Source organism: Saccostrea echinata, unplaced genomic scaffold (genome assembly GCF_033153115.1).
Source record: "Saccostrea echinata isolate AGI-Se365-2 ecotype Australia unplaced genomic scaffold, CSIRO_AGI_Sech_v1 ptg000020l, whole genome shotgun sequence".
Classification (NCBI taxonomy): domain Eukaryota; kingdom Metazoa; phylum Mollusca; class Bivalvia; order Ostreida; family Ostreidae; genus Saccostrea; species Saccostrea echinata.
In genome coordinates this window covers 5,200,008-5,217,735 of record NW_026889769.1, presented here as the reverse complement: position 1 = coordinate 5,217,735, position 17,728 = coordinate 5,200,008, and the positions used below count along the sequence as shown (strand labels likewise).

General features: G+C 35.3%; 1 protein-coding gene across 1 annotated transcript; it reads right to left on the bottom strand.

Annotated features, from left to right (window-relative positions):
- Positions 1-1,809: 1,809 nt before the first annotated feature.
- On the bottom strand, positions 1,810-16,705 carry LOC133189978 (cytochrome P450 1A1-like). Its single transcript, XM_061325434.1, has 8 exons — positions 16,254-16,705; positions 14,376-14,595; positions 11,960-12,083; positions 11,687-11,840; positions 10,068-10,204; positions 9,738-9,834; positions 6,663-6,869; positions 1,810-3,798 (listed from the first exon to the last, which is right to left on the bottom strand). Exons 1-8 carry the CDS (start codon positions 16,597-16,599, stop codon positions 3,611-3,613), a joined length of 1,473 nt encoding a protein of 490 aa, XP_061181418.1. The 5' UTR covers positions 16,600-16,705; the 3' UTR covers positions 1,810-3,610.
- Between the last annotated feature and the right edge of the window lie 1,023 nt (positions 16,706-17,728).

Here is a 17,728-nt window from a genome sequence, read left to right as displayed (position 1 = left end):
CTTAAATATTTTTCGTATCCAAAATTTGACTTAAAAATTTCTAGCACCCTGACTTTGTAATTGACCTTTGCTAGGTATAACCCTCTTCACGTTGATAAGCAGCGTTTGTGTGAACAATGATTAATTTTATATTATTTTTTCTCCAAAAATTTATTTAAGCACTAGACAGAATTTTATATTTTTAATCCCCATGACCTTGATATTGTTCAAATGATTTTGTTTCAAGGTCAATACACAGGCCCGTACAATGGTTTCAAAAAGGGGGAGGAGGCAACTTCCGAAAAAAAATCATCAAGTAGTGGGGGGGGGGCAGCATCTAAAGGAAAATTTACTATAGCTAAATACTAAACTCAGAAAAAAGTGCCCACCCCCGTTCTACGGGCCTGATACATATATAATCTACTAGTATTCATAAATTACTTTCTGCAATTAGGACTTCAAAATGTTTCTAAATTACAAAATGATAGATCTGTCATGTTGTAAATTTTGAATTGTAGCAGTAAATACAAAATTTACAACATGACAACTGAAACATCTCACAAGTACTGATCAAAGAAGTATCTATGTACTTTTTGCCCAGACATGAACGAGGTTAAATAAAATACGAGGCCCATGGGCCACAACGCTCACCTGTCACTATGGCCCCGCTGTTCTTCAGCAGCAGATTTTCTCAATGCATTCCTATGTAAAACACTGATGACCTATTGTGGCCCCACCCTACTCCGGGGGTCATGATTAGAATTAACAAACTTAAATCTACACTACCTAAAGAAACTTGCTTTATATAAAATTACTAAATATGCCGTTGCTGTTCTTGACAAGAAGATTTTTAAATATTTTTTTCTTGTATATTCCTTTATAAAACTTTGATTACCTTTTGTGGCCCCATCCTAATCTCGGGGGCATAATTTGAACAAACTTTAATTTACACTGTCTAAGGATGCTTCCACATTAATATCACTTTACAGGTCTTTACTGTTCTTGAGAGAAAGATTTTTAATAATCAATACCTATATATTCCCATGTCAACTTTTTATTGCATACTGTGGCCCCACCCTACCCCAGTGGTCATGATTTGAACGAAGTTGAATTTACATCATATAATGCTCTCATATAAATTTCATCTTTCCTGGATCATGCAGTGGTTCTTGAGAAGAAGATTTTTGAAAGATGCAGTGAATTTTTCGCTAATTCTTAAAAGAGGGCTTGGGCCTTCATTTAAACAAACTGGAATTATCATTACCCAAGGAGTTTAATTGAATTGGCCATGTGGTTCTTGAGAAGAAGTAAAAAAAATGTGAACAGTTTACAGACGACAGACGAACACCATACACCCTTCGATCAGAAAAGCTCATGCCTTAGACACAGGTGAACTAAAAACAAAGTAAACATTTTATAGTTTCTGAAGTAAGTCTGGTGGTGAAGCATCACAAAATGTATCATTCAAGCATGTGAGGCCCAGAAAGAGCTTATAATTGCCAGAGGATGCTCCAAAAACTTTAACCTAGTTACTCATCAGGAAAATATAGGTCAGATGCAGCATCCAAAGCATGACTGATAGCAAACCTCTCTAGTATGCATCATCAATAGGAATTTGGTTCAGTTGAAGTTTAAAGTTCTATAGGAAAGGGACCAGCTCCAAAAACTTTGCGTAAGACACTTACACAGGGGGTATCACATACGCTTATCTGGTGTTTGTGGGTTAGCTAAAAAGTGGTGTGTGCAATCTATATATTTTACGTACTAAAATTGATCAAGTGTCAATTATTACACCGGTTTCACTAACTATGGTTGAACAAATTTCAACTATTCCATTGGTTTCATTCATTCATACTCTATCTCCACTTTACAGTGCTTGATGAACATTATACAAAAAATATGCAAGAAGAATAACATAAAAGTTCAAAATACATATCATATTCGTACTCAAGAGAAAGTGAAATGCATGTGTACATTTATAGAAAAATGAAATATTTACAAAAGTTGTGACCACAATCTAGTGGCCATTATTTATATATGCACATCATATCCAAATGTCTCTATGTGATATCACAAAAGGATAACAGATATAAAAGGGGGAGGGGCTGAAAAAAGGAAGTTTTGGAAGGCATCCCTCACTGGCAGATCTCCAGTACTGAAAGACTACGCTTCTAGCATCGCAAACAAGACGAAAGTTTCGCAACTGGAAGTTCCGAAGGTGGGAGGCGGAAAGAATGGTGCTCGGCTTGCGGCCTAGTAGAATCAAGCAGAGTTCGTCATCTGTAAGGGCACATAATTCAACACACAAGCGAATATAAAAGAAGTTGGTTATATCCTCCCACCATTGATTACGGATATCATATGTGAAGCGGCATGAGCAAGACACGTGGTTAAACAGATCAACATATGTAGCACCACAAAGGGAGCAAATTTCGCTAGTTACTCTTGGAGATTCTGACACCAACTTGCAGTTGAACTGGCATAGAGAAATTTCGTAACAGTTGGAAGACAGTCGCCAAAACAACGCAGGGTTACTATCCTGAAATATATCACGGAAACAGTCGAATCCTGAATCACCTGACATGCGATTATCCCTCTGGAGTTTATTGTATTGAAAGGTTGCAGATTTCACAATCCGTTTCCAAGATGATTTTGACGGAAATACTCCAACCGAAAGCCACTCCTTCATATATTCACAGAGGTTATATAAATACATAATAAATTCAAAATGTCAGGAATAAAGCCTAGCTGTTTCGGGCGATTCTCTCAAAGTATGAAAAAAGCCTTGTTAAGAATATTTTCTTTGACAGAGTTTTGAATTTCAGGCGACACAGATGGCCAAGAAATAGTAGCTTTCTTGTATCAATCTCAGCTTGTATCGGAAGAACTTGAAAAAGGTTTTCACAAATGTCAGACCTTGTTCTTGTAGGAAGATTTTGGGCATATTTTACCACTAAATGTTGGAAAACATTCAAGCGATGTAAATCATTTGAGGATATGTCATTCCATAATTCATATCCATAAAGTACCGAAGGTAAGACAACTGATTTGTAAAGATTGATTTGTGAGAGTGTTAAAGGGTTTAGGTATCGAGATTCAATATCATTAAGAGCGAAATATGAATTTTCCCGCAGAGATAATCCTATCTGAAAGTTGCACTTATCATTGATGAGAATGCCAAGATGGTTGCAGTTGTCCAAACAAGGAATGATATCATTCCCCAGATACCATACATAGTGAGTCTACTTTTACACTTTTCGCTCGAAATCTTAAAATGCAAGATTTTTGGGCATTAAACGTAAATCGCCACTTCCTAGAGTATTTGTATGAAATGTACATGTTAAGCATTGCTTGAAGGTAAAAGTCCAATGCATGCTCGATCATCTGCCAGTGAGGGACAGGTGCTTGAAATATTAAGAATGCCAGATTTATTAGATAATTTTTCTAGACTATCAAACAAATATCAATAATTCCAGTGGTTTCATTAACTGTGGTTGAACAAATGATAATTGTTCCCTTGGATCCATTAACTAAGGTTAAACAAATGCCAGTTATTCAAGTGGTTTCATTTACTAAGGTTAAACAAATGTCAATTATTCCAGCGGTTTCATTAACTAAGGTTGAATGTCAATTATCCCAGCGGTTTCATTATGATTTCGTCGAAATGTTGAGGTCGAAGTCCAAATATGTCAAAGTTGTCCTCCATGGACAGCTCTGTATCTGGATGTCTGGTCATTATCTGGAAATCCTGAAGAATGTGGGCCGTAAACATATATTGGAAAATATTTCCAACATATTTTCCAATGCAGTATCGGGAACCTAAAAAAAAAAACCCAATAATTTATTCATCACATTATGTCATTTAATTTCATACTTGTCTGATTTTTTTTTTTTTACTATTTCGTGGTTTTTGTCTAAATAATCACAGAAATTTAGGCCTATCCTTTAAATATTAAGGTGAATAACGGAGAATAATTACTGCAGAAAACAAAGATGCAACAGCATGTATCAGTTAAAATGAATCATTATTTTAATTTGAAAGTTAATAGAATAAGAGAATTGTGCAAAAAAAAAAAAAAAATAGGGTATAATGCAAAAAGTACTTTTATAGTTTTAATGATCAGGTAGACTTGTAAATAATAAATAATAAAAATGAGACAAAAATAATTTAATAAATGTTCTTCAAAGACCAAGAGAGGCCAATGTGAGAGGTCAAAATATGGGGTTTAAAGTAGTACAGAAGAACTAATACATGTAGTTTGTTGATAGTCTGCATGGTGATAGTGCTAAATGGGAGATAGATTAGAATTTAAATGTACGAATTGTTACTGAATACTAGACTAATTATTTCATTGATTCTGATCATCGTATTTCTCTTGCTTTTGGGCAACAAAGCTTCATCTGTCAGTTTATTTTATATTCTATGGATCTTCTAAATTGTTGTATTATACTCAGGTGGCCGTTAAGGCCCTTGGGCCTCTTGTTCCAATAAAACTTACGCGTTAACCACTACGCTACACAAAATATGAAAAAAAATGTGGCATTTAAATCACCTGAGCACTGTGGTTAGGACAAAGTAGAAATCAGTTCAGTATTGAAAAGTTTAAACATAAAAGTGGTTGTGGGGGAGGGGGGATTTGAACAAACTTGAATCTACACTATCTGAGGATGCTTCCATATTTCTTTGACTAATCATGGCTTGAGTAGATTTTTCAGGAATGTTTCCTATATGTTTGATCTTCTATTGTGGCCTTGTCCTACTCCCGGGATATATTTGAACACACTTGAATGAATCTACACCTTTGAATTAATATGACTATTCATGGCCTCTCTGTTATTGAGAAGACAATTTTTATTGATATATCCTTTACACATGCATTCCTTTGTATAACTTTGATCCCCTGTTGTGGCCCCTCTCTACACCTGAGGGGTCACGATTTGAACAAATTTGAATCTACAATACCTGAGGATGCTTCCTAATTAATATGAGTAATCATGGCTTGCTGTTCTTGAGAATAAGATTTTTGAAGATTTTTTCCTTGCATTCCTATGTAAACTTTGATCGTCCATTGTGGCCCCACCCTACCTCCGGGGTTCATGATTTGAACAAACTTGAATCTGAGGATGCTTCTATATAAATATAATCAATCATGGCTTAGCTGTTGTTGAGAAGATGATTTTTAAAGATTTTTTCCTGTGAATTCTAATGTAAAATTTTCATTGCCCATTAAGGCCCAACCCTACCCTCGGGGGTCATGATTTGAACAAATTTGATTCTACACTACCTGAGGATGCTACCATATAAATATGACCAATCATGGCTTTGCTGTTCTTGAGAAGAAGATTTTTCCCACGTATTTCTATGTAAAACTTTGATCACCCATTGTGGCCCCAACCCTACTCCCGGGGATCATAATTTGAACAATTTGATTCTGAGCTACCTGAGGATGCTTCAATATAAACATGACCAATCATGGCTTAGGTGTTCTTGAGAAGATTTTTAAAGATTTTTTTCTATGTTTTCCTATGTAAAAATTTGATTACCCATTGTGGCCCCACCCTACCCCAGGGGCCATGATTTGAACAAATTTGAATTTACACTTCCTGAGGATGATTCCACATAAGTTTCTCATCTTCTAAACCAGTGGTTTTTGAGAAGAAGATTTTTAAAAGATGCCATTAATTTTTCATTGAATTCCTATTACCAAAGGATACTTTGTGGCAAGTTTGGTTGAAATTGGCCTAGGGGTTCTTGAGAAGTCAATTATGTGAGAAGTTTACAGACTGACGGACGCCGGACAAAATGTGAAAAGCTCACTATAGCCTTCGGTTCAGGTTAGCTAAAAATGGAGTGATCAAAGACCCATTTATATGATAAAACTGTTATAGTATGAAGAAATTATCATTTTTGCCCCCTTTGGTGTGATATTCATTGAGGAATAGTTAATGTTAGATGAAATGTCAAATTTTTTTTTATCGAGATAAAAATTTTCACCATCTTATTTGCCGCACCGTTGGTATTTGCTCTCCTTGTTCGCCCGTCTCTATGACCCCAAGGTCTAGGCCTCAGTGTATTGCTAATTTGTTCATGTGTTGAAAATTCAAGACATTTTTGATAACTTTTTCAATCATTGACGTGTAGCAACTAAAACGTTAGTTTATATTAATGGTGAGTTGGGTTTTAGGTGTGTGGGTTTTTTTTTGCATGTGTTTAAAATATCGTATATCTTTAAATTATCTTTATCCTTGAGCATAAAGAAGACAAAATTCATGCAATAAGATTATGAAAACAGTCTTCACAGAACTGCAATTCATGTCACTCATGTCCAGAGTTCCAGTCTCAAGTGAGGAGTAGGCATAACCTGAAAAACTCATGATACTCAGGTGACCGTCAAGACCCATGGGCCTCTTAACAATATATACTTAAACGTACTTTAGCCTGTAAAATGATAAACTGGCAACATTTACTGAAACAAAACAGGAATACATGTATAAGTCACTTAATTTCAACGTATGATATTCATATCACATATGTACTCCAGAGGTTCACGGCGAGATACTTTTGACTTGGGGCTCCGAGGTATATAAGGAGCGTACGGACGTTAACCGAGGCTCTTACTTGTAGGAGTAATCACATATGATATTATATTTATATTCTGAACAGCTCTAATGTCAACTGGTACCTGTTCCATACGGCACAAAGCAGGATTTCGGTAACAGCTGTTCAGAACCACCAAGAAATCTTTCTGGATTAAATACTTCCGGGTCACTCCAAGCCTTCCCATCATAACACGGTGCCTTGCAGTCAACTAGAATGATGCTGCCCTTCGGAATATCGTACTCACCCAGTGTTATATCCTCCGTAGGAGTGTGGAATGGCGCCAGAACCACTGTTTAAAAAAAAGAAACAACTGTGACGGGAACACGTTCATGCATTTCTTAACTAACGATTTTTACCAAACTCAACTTCATTGAGGATATATTATACACCTATTTACTGGCTATGAGGACAATAGCAAGTTTATCGTCACCCAAGACAGCAACTTTTTCCCGAGGCGCAGCCGAGGGAAATAGTTGCTGTCGAGGGAGACGATAAACTTGCTATTGTCCGAATAGTCAGTAAATAGGTGTTTTATTATACCGAAGCAGCTTTTACTTGTGTTACGTCACAATCTGGATAAAACAACAAGAGTTCCAGATGAAAAGCGAGGGAAACAGAATGCTGCCGGTGAATAGTTTAATGACTATTTCACCATGGGCAAATAGCACAAAAACTATTCCACGGTAGTTGTTTGGAAAAAATAGCATGTTTATTCGTCATATTTTTATATAGAAAAAATTCACAGAGGTATAATAAATATAAATATTTCCATTTCTATTTGTTTTCTCCGTGATATCTCTTTGAAAGTTAGGAGAGTTGATTTCATGATCATTCTAACGGAATGCAAATTTCGCCAAGCGAAGGTCAGGAGCTAAGAAGGCCTAATATGCATGTAATTCTTGTGCGGCTATCTTTTTGTCTGACGCTAAGGAGGCCTAACATGCATGTAAATCTCGTGCGGCTGTCTTTGTGTTTGACGTCAGTGGGCGGGGACTATTGAAATTGACATGTGAGGCCTCGTGTAATTTAAATCTATAAGTCTACATTTTTAAAATCTAAATTTACAATTTTACTTCAAAAGGAAATGGAAATATAAGGAATCACTGTCTAGTTAGTAGAGTATGTCAGGGACATCAACGATAGTTGGAAACGTGGGATAATTTATGCATAACGGGCTTCGCCCGTTATGCAAATTATCCCAGGTTTCCAACTATCGTTGATGCCCTGGCATACTCTACTAACTAGACAGTGATTCCTTAAATATTCTCAACATGCTCAATTTAGTTAATTCAACAAAGAACAAGTTCACTTAAGGCCTTATGTGTCCCTGTGAATATCTGAAAAATTCGTTTTATTTAAAAATAATTAAATTTTTCTTGGACCCTTTGTGACTGCATATCACAGGCACTTGTTTAGTAATAAATTTTTTTATCCCATAGTATAATAATAACACAAGGTATCCAGCTCTGAATTGTATTGAGTACCCCCTCCCCAGAATCGTATTCATCTACACCTTAAGAGGAAATGTACCGGCAAACTTGATTACCATTGTCACGATAATTTATCTACACAACCATATATGGCATGTTAATCTTTATTTTCTTTTATCTCCGTAAACAGCGTCAGAACTCTGCTCGCCGAGTGGAAAAGTCGAATCACATCATGAAATGGTATGTGCTAACCCGGGCAGAGAGCAAAATTAAAAAATGAGTGGGTTCAATATGGAATTCCATATACGACAGCCAACTGCTCACCGCTTACTGCCAACTGCCACACATATTTGAATAAATTTTCTTATTTATATTGATATTTATGTGAATTTTCATAAAACCAGGCGCGGATCCAGGATTTTTTTTTACAGGAGGGGCCCGCCCCAGTAAAAAAAAATCCAACCCAGAAACTTCTTGACAAAAAAAAAACAAAAACAAAAAAATGTAAACTCCTCTCCTAAACGTGAAAAACCTATTTCGGCGAGGGGGGGGAGAGGGAGGGGGATTGACATCTTATGCTTCATATCTATGACTTTTCAAATCCGCCAAATTTTGTTATTATTGTAAGAACTACGCATACCAACTCTCGATTCCCGCCTTCATGAAAATGGATAAATGACTCTTAAATCTCACCGTATGTTTTAACTTTTGTAAGATTTAACATATGAGATTGATAAAGTGATAAAGTACATTTTTTATTTGTTATCTCATTTGAAATTGGTAATAAAATGACTATTTTCCTGCTTTTAATCTTCAAAAACACGTGCCCCCCCCCCCCCCCGTGAGACAACAAAACCTTTGGAATGAATAAAAACTGAAAAAAGGATCTGTTGTTTCGCGGGGAAGATGTTTTGAAAATGAATATCCATTTTCCGTTAATTTCTATAGTAAAATATTTTCTCAAATTAAAGATCTATATCTCTTTGTTTTCCCAAATAAGTTATGTTTTACATACACGGATCTAGAGGGGGGGGGGGTCGGTGGGAGGGGGGGGTGTCCGGACCACCCCCTGGAATTTGTAGAGTTATTTAATGTATATACTAAACCAACTAAAAGCCACGGTGACCTTGGACCCCTCCCCCTCCTAGAAAACGTGGATCCGTGTTAAGTTGATATGAAAAGTCATAGATATGAAGCATAAGATGTCAACCCCTCCCCTTCCCCCGCCGAAATAGGTTTTTTAGGTTTAGGAAAGGAGTTTACGTTTTTGTTTGTTTTGTTTCTGTTTTTGTTTTTTTTTTTGGTCAAGAAATTTCTGTGTTGGATTTTTTTTCATTGGGGTGGACACCTCCTGTAAAAAAAATCCTGGATCCGCGCCTGGTTTTATGAAAATTCATAAAATATCAATATAAATATGAAAATTTATTCAAATATGTGTGGCAGTTGGCAGTAAGCAGTGAGCAGTTGGCAATAAGCAGTGAGCAGTTGGCAGTAAGCAGTGAGCAGTTGGCAGTAAGCAGTTGGCTGTCGTATATGGAATTCCATAGTTCAAAAATTCAATTCCTGTGTTTAAATATTGCAGTGAATAAATAAAATTTTATCTCGTTTTTCATTTGACTTTTCAAAAAGTGAACCTAGCTCTTTGTATCCCCCCTTTTTTTAATGTGATCTAGTCCAACGTGATGATTTTATTATCATACAATCGGATTAATTGTAATATGCTGTACCTGGAGCGCGCATACGTAGTAATTCTTTTACAGTAGCCAATGTGTATGGAGTTTTTGTTCTATCGTCTAACCGGATGCGACGATCCCTTCCAGTTACCTGTTATAAATCAACATGTTAAATACGTTGATGATATATTGGTGAATTACATGTACATGGGTTTTTTTTTTAGCTTGACTAGACTAAAAGCAATTTTATTTTATCAACTCAAAGCAAAACAAAAGTCATTTTCTGCCTCGTTATGACTTTTTTATAACGACAACTTGGGTGACGTGTATTGAGTCAACATATATGATCTATTTTCCTTCCTATAACATGCAAATACTAAAAACCTCTTGAATCTCTGCACGACATTTTGACTGTATATCCGGATATTTCGCGAATGTCATCAGTATCCATTTGATGTAGGTAATGAGATTGTCCCGTCCACCGACGTACATATCCACAATGGCCCTCAAAGCATCCAACTCTAAAAAAAAAATACAAGAAGTTAAATATTTACCAATATATTTAGAGAAAAAAAATAAATATTACAGGATGCAACTTCGATTAAGAATTTACTCTCATTGATTTGGAGCTCAAAAATATCAATATCGACTGAATGATATTTCTCTTGCTCAGTTGTACTTGTGGGTAAGGTTCAAGAAAAGTTTCCTAGCCCATTTAGGACCTATCAAAAATGTTTTTTTAATTCGATATAACAATTTGTAAAATGTGTTAAAACGAATTTAATTAATCATATTCTTTTTAATTTGCTGGTACAAATTTCATCTGATAAAACAAATTTGTTGAATTCTAATTCAAAAATTTGTCGTAAACTTATTATATTGGTTTAAAATAATTCTTAAATTTGTTATAAAGAATTAAATGTGTTTAAATTCGAATTCGATTAAACGAATTAAATTCCTTATAACAAGTTTTAGCAGTTGTTTAACTGAAATTAATTTATTAAAACAATTTTTTGATAAAAAATAATAAAAACTCTTATAACAAAATTGTTATAACGAATTCGTTATATCGAATTCAAAATTATGTTTTGATAGGTCCTAAATGGGCTTCCGTTAACTCAAATTTTCCAGTATAACAAAAGTAAAAAGTAAGTGCTAGATTTAGAACCTGGGTCTTCGATTTTTTTTTAATACTTAGAAAAGTATTCGGCTTAGCTACTTTTTATAATATCAAAATATATGTCCAGTAAAGTAAAATGTTGAACACAGACTCCGGTGATAATCAACTTGAAGATTTTTCAGAATAATTCAATTTTAGGAAATCGAGAGTTCTTTTATAATATGTTTATTCAAGGATGAATATTTTCAATCTTTGTTAGACGATGAATAACAATGGACTAATTCCTCTGATGATGTATCGGCTTTAAAGTCTCCCACACGCATCCAGAATAATCATTCTCTATCCAGAGTTGTCTTTAATTACGCTTTCAAGAATAAAAATTAACGAGAGTTTCACAGAATCTTTATTACATAGTGTCATTGTGCATCTCCTATATTTTACGTTTCAGTTGAACAGATATTTGGGATTTCCGATAGCAAAACATGGACACCGCCATTCTGGAGTACCCATCTCTTATCCGCAACTCCTCCTATACCAATGAATAAAATTTAACGAAACTTTCATAGAATATATATTACATAACGCAACTGTGCATCTCTTATTTTTCGTTGATATAGGACAGATAGTTTTCCATAGCAAAACATGGACACTGGCCACATTGCCATTCTTTCTATGACGTTTTACCCATCTCTTATCTGCGACTCCTCCTATACCACTGAATAAAATTTAATGCTACTTTCACAGAATCTGACATAAATGCCATTGTGCACTCCTAGTATTTTATGATATGGCTTTCTTAATTAACCCAGATTTAAATGTTTAATTTTTTACCCAAATTCCACTTACAACTCCGTATTCGGAATTACGCATTTCCAATATTTACCGCTCATTCCTTCTTTCATTCGTTCATCTTCTGGTTGTGATAGGTACATTTGGAGGAAACTTTCTGGAGGATCGTTGGTCAAACGTCGACGCTCATCTACATTTTCTCGAAGGATTCCATACACAAACTCCTGATCGCTCGTAGCCTTTTGTATCTATGAAAGAAATCAAAAGCGGACATGCTACACATATATTCAATAATACTAATACATGTAGTAAGCACATTTACATTCTGATATTTTTTGAAAAGTGATGTGAGAACTAATGTCCTTACTTTTGATTTGTTGAGGAAAGCCAATAAGGGAATGTAATTTTCTATGTTAACCGTAGCCATAGAAAATCCATAACTCTCTATTTTGTCTCTCATTTCATTGAAAGTAGAATCGTTGTATCCAAATCTGTAAAAAAAAAAAACCCACGGTAAATGTACATGATCATATATAGGAATATTTGATATATCTATAAATTTAGATACAATTAAACTCCTAGTACCAAGAGGTGTCTGGAGTTGACAGATAATCAAAAGTAAATACTAGTACATCAATTGCATCGTCCATTTCAACCAAACCAATTTCATTGATATCAAACCAACTTTTATTAGAATAAGAAAGGTATTTTTATTGAGGAATAAATAATTGAATGGGCTCTAAATCGTGAAGCAAATACAGGGAATTTAACACCCCCCCCCCCCCCCACCGAAAAAGGACAGAAGTTTATTAGAGATATCATCCGGACACAATTTGTAACAATATTCAAGTTTGTTACTTTGACGTTTGATCGTTTTAAAATCAATAGAGTTCATGTTTTAGGAAATACTGAAGAGATTCCAATTATATCAATTAGTGACCGTTCACCGTTTGGCCTCAAAACCAACTATATTCGGGGGCATCTAATTTTTGGTCAGCCCGTCCGTCCGTCTGTCTGTTTGTATGTTAAGCTGTTTGTCTGCAATAACTTTAACCTTGCCCTTAACTTTTGAATGTTTGGTACTAGGGCTTTTATATATCACATATCTTTTTCTTATGACAAGACTTTGGGTACCAATATATTTGACCTCTTACCTTGACATTCGAGTTTGACCAACTTTTGCAACATTTTACCAAACTTTAACATTGGCCAATACTTTTGAACAGTAAGTGGAAGGGCTTTTATTTTTTCGTATGTGTATTTCTTGTGACAAGACCTTTCTTTGGGTACCAACAATTTTGACCTTGACCTTTGAGTTTACCTACTTTTGAAAAACTTTGACCTTGGCCATATCTTTTGAAAGGTTGATGCAAGGGCTTTTATGTATCACATTCGTATTTCTTATGACAGGACATTTCTTTTGGTTAATTAATTTTAACCCCATGACCTTAACCTTAGAGTTTGACTTACACTTGAAAAAAAAACCCTTTCTTATAATTTGTGAAAGTTTAATGCTATAGGCTTTTCATATTTCACTTATGTATTCTGTGACAAGACCTTTTCTTTGGCTCCAAATCTTTTATCCTTATGACCTTGACCTTGGACCATAGAGTACTTTTGAAAAACTTAAGTTAGGTCGCGGGTTTCATATACACACGTATATCCCTTGTAACAAAACCTTCTTTGGATATCATCATTTTTTAACTCTTTTCCTTGTAGTTTGACCTACATTTGACCTACATTTGACCTACATTTGAAAGAATTTAATCTTGGCCTTCAACTGCCATACTGAGACATCAATGTTTCACAAACACATTTTTTTTTAAAGTTTAAGTTAAATTTTTTTTTTTTTAATTTTAAGTTTTATTTCAGAAACTTAATGAAAAGTTATCATCTGCAAACCATTTTTTTTGCATGTATGACCTTGGTCTTTGAGCTCAGAATAAATTAAGTTCTTTCTTAAGTGAGAAAATATTCACTTTAAAGGGGCCTGGACACAGTTGCATTGAATTTCTAATGATGCTTATTCAAAAAATAAAACCATTTAAATGAATTGAACTTACATGAATATTCTTAGAATTCGATGACAACGACATTTTTCTTTACATCACGTCAAACATCTGTTTTTGTAAACAGGGCACGAGCTCTGTTATTGCAAATGTTTACGTTTCAACGAGTGTGTTCAATTTGTTAAATTCTGCACACATCATTTAGCACGGACTGACAATACTGGTGAGTTGGTTTTGCTTTCTTACATTTCTACACTGAATTTTCTGGATTATAGTTTTAATATTTTTCATTAATAGACAACAAAATTTCTACTTTTCTTAAGTATTAAGGAATAAGTTTACTTTGAGAAAGTGCAAGGATGTGTCAATCAAACGCGTCCCGAAATTCTAATTCAATAATTTCCAGATAAAAGACGTTTCTGAACAAACTTTTATTTTTTTTCCGCGTGACATGCTATAGCAACATATAAGTCATGATATACAGAAAATTTGAGAAAACATTAACTTCAAGTCTTTGTCTAAGCCCCTTTAAGTTTCATTGCAAAAGCTAAAGGACTTTTAGAGATATCCTTCGGAAACTTAAGTGTTACAGACAGACAGAATGACTAGATACATACAGACAGACTAAAATTGATACCACCTGCTTTTTCAACACTTGTTTTTTTTTTTACTTCAGATAAATATTATATAAACAATCAAATCCCTCTGTATTTTAGAAATGAGGTTTATCGGACCAGAGCAAGATACGGTTATCACTCAGTCACTCAATGTTACCGTTTTCCGATCAAAAAAGCTGAGAGAAAGTTAAAAGACGCTTGGCGGATCAAATATTCCAAACTGTAGGTGGAGGACTCGTCCTTCAAGTAATTTTGGAACTCTTCATACTCTGCCGTTAGGTGGCGCTGTAGAGCAGACACAACTGTGGAGTCTTCCTGTGCCTTTCTCAACAAAGCCTGCATAGTTTGCCATGCTTTTCCATTACTCCATATAATTCCTGTTAATCAAGTATATCATATACCTACATGTACGTGTCTAAGATGCATAAGATGGTTAATATATTGATTGATATATTGATTGCATGTTACATGGCGTTACTGTGAGTCATTTACTCCTTGAGTATTCTAGAAAAAAACATTCTAATGGGCCACTGAGTCGATACATGTATGCCTAGAATAAAACATTCTGATTTGTCATTAGAGTAGTGGTAAATTAAGCAAGCCTCATGGTGAATAGAGATACAGCCAGTAATATATATATATAAAAAATAAAACATTCTGATTGGCTACTGATTTGCTGGTGAAAAAATACTGATTGTGATACATCTAGAATAAAATATTCTAATTGGCTACTAAAGCGGTGGTGAATAAAGACACAGATTGTGATACATTTAGAATGAATTATGAAGATAACGAACAGGATTCAATATCAAAAGTCCAATGACGTCGCGGTTTCGAATCCCACTGTGGGACGTGGAGACGGTCCTTCTGATGAGACCGTATAAACCGAGGTCCCGTGTCGCAGTAGGTGCTGGCATGAAAAAGATCCCTCACTGCTCAATGGCCGTAAGTGCCGAGTACAGGACAAAATTTGCAGCTCTCCACCGGCAAGTGGTGGCGTCTCCATATGAGTGAAAAAATCTCGAGAGGGACGTTAAACAACATACAAACAAACAAAAGTCCAATGAAACAATACTTTGGAGCAGAGCAAACAGGGACTTCAAAATTTAGAGGAGGGATCAGGTGCCATGGAGGAGTGAGCATCCCCTGCCGACCGGTCACACCTGCCGTTATGCTCCTTGTCATGATCGGGAAAAAAACGGGAAAATCCGTAGACGGTGCAGTCAAAACATGGGTGTGAAAGGTGTGAATTTTTGACGACGTCGAGATACCCGGAGCCGTCCGTGCGTGACGAGCGACCCTATCTGACAAACAGTTAGGTTCAGTGGAGCAGAAAATTGCCGATGTCGACATATACCAGGTAAATTTTGCTCTTGGGACTGTGAATATACGTCGAGATAACCAGGGTTGTCGAGATTACCGAGGTCGACATATCAGAGTTTTTGCAAATCATTTATATAGTAAATACTGCCGTGACCGCGGACGGACGTCGACATATCCCAGGTTGTCGACATATCCGATGTCGAGATACCGAAGTTTACCTAAATTATGTATAAAGAATTGGGGAATTTTCCACCCTCTCTTTACTTCATAAAATCCCCATTTCAGCAAATTTGTGTTCCAAGGCGCAGAGAGTTAAGTGTCTTAAAACATTGCGACGAATATTGCTATCTCGTTTCTAAAGAAATGGGCGTGTCATTATGTAACAACTGACTTTCTAAACGTTCCATTCAATCAAAAAATTTTACCACTTCAATGTGCATCATTGTAATCATCTAGTACCATCTACACAGTGGTATAAAAAGTTACTTCCTTAAACACATTTTTGAAACATTCTTCACAATAAATATTTTTAATTGCACAAAAATATTGCAAGGGGGAAAAATGTTAATCACACAGAAAGCTATCTTTAAATTGAGAAGCATGCATGTTGTTTAAAAAGTATCGAAATTTACTTAAACATAATAAAGATTAGATAGACAAACTTCCAAGGCGTAAAAGGGGAAAAAAGCAGACCAAACCCTTAAAAATTTACCTTTTCCATGCGTTAGTTGATGAGGGGTATACAGCCAGCTCGGTCTTTTTGATACAATATCTCCCTTTTCAATCAACAGTTCATGGAAATACCTTCGGCCAAATACAACAAAGAGCGTTTGTGTGCCCATCTGTACTCGAAAAAGATCGCCGTACTTTTCTCTGAATCCCAGCAGTTTGTAATACACACCCTTTCCTCCGATCAGTTGAGGTATATTTCCTAATACTGGCCATCCCCAGGGTTTTGGGGGCAACCTGTATCGACCTCTTCTTCCATGGGTGAAGAAAAAGTATACTCCTAAAGCTGCTACAGACGTTATCCCTAAAATTTGCCAAGGTGAATCCATGGCTGTCCTCTAACCTTTCTGAATGACTTAATGATACGATCGAAACGGATGTTCAAATTGTTTTGTCACTTGAGGGTTTATTCATCCTATTGTACAAGATTTTCACTGACTTGTATGTCAATCGGTCGATTAATACCAATTTAATTTTAACTAAATGCCAAAAAATTATTTTTACTTTTTAAAAACTAATTTTTGTGGCTAATCAGATTTAAAATATTAATGTCTGGTATGCAGATACATTCGCCCTGGGGTGAAGCAAAGATACGGTCACTCGGTCAGAGTATTCTGTTCCTATTCCTGAACTTCCTTTTGAAGGAACATATCCGACCTGAAATAATAAATATTTTTTTTAAATACAAAGAAAATAGTTGCTTGGTTCACAGGCACCTGATGTTACTTATTTTTCTTTTAATAAAAATCAATTATACCCCTATCTAATAATTCACTAATTATTAGGTAGGGGTATAATTTTTTTTATTAAAAGAAAAATAAGTAAGGTCAGGTGCCTGTGGCTTGGTTTTATAAATCATTTTACTCTCCAAAATTCACTCTTGGGAGTTGAACTTTTCGAACATTAAAGAAAATAATCAATTATTGGAGTAACTCCGTTTTTTCTTAACAAGAATTGTACAGTTGACATTACATCAAAATGAACTACAGACAATACTACATAAGTAGTAAGAACTTTGCCACATATATTTACTTAGTAAAGCACTAGATGAAATCCCGCGCAAGCGCGGGGAATTTATACCACTACCGACAGAAAATATATATTGTAGTTTCTACTGACAGCCCACAGGCTTATAGCAAGAAGAAATACTTCGCTCAAAATCCCGCATGAAGTAGAAGTGCGTCTCAAGCCCCCTTTTGTAAAAACTTGAAAAAAAAACAATTACATTAATTGACGTTTATTGTGAAACCTGTTACTATGTTATGGATATTGTACTTCAGATGCTCTTATTTCATTTCCGTCAAGGATAGAAGCAGCGAATATGCACATTTTACTGATAAATGGGTTTTTTTGGAGGGGGGGGGGTAAAATTCACAGGTACTTGGGTCTTGGTTTACACATATGTATGGACCTTATTGATATGTAAAAAATGTACTTTACCTTTTTTACATCAATAAG

What these genes read in the sequence shown, in the direction of transcription:
- LOC133189978 (XM_061325434.1), bottom strand. Translation starts at nt 16,599, where the DNA reads ATGGATTCACCTTGGCAAATTTTAGGGATAACGTCTGTAGCAGCTTTA. An exon ending in CTTTCCTCAACAAATCAAAA is followed by an intron (nt 11,841 to 11,959) that starts GTAAGGACATTA and finishes TTTCTTTCATAG; the next exon opens with ATACAAAAGGCTACGAGCGA. An exon ending in CTTTGTGCCGTATGGAACAG is followed by an intron (nt 3,799 to 6,662) that starts GTACCAGTTGAC and finishes TTTTTTTTTTAG; the next exon opens with GTTCCCGATACTGCATTGGA.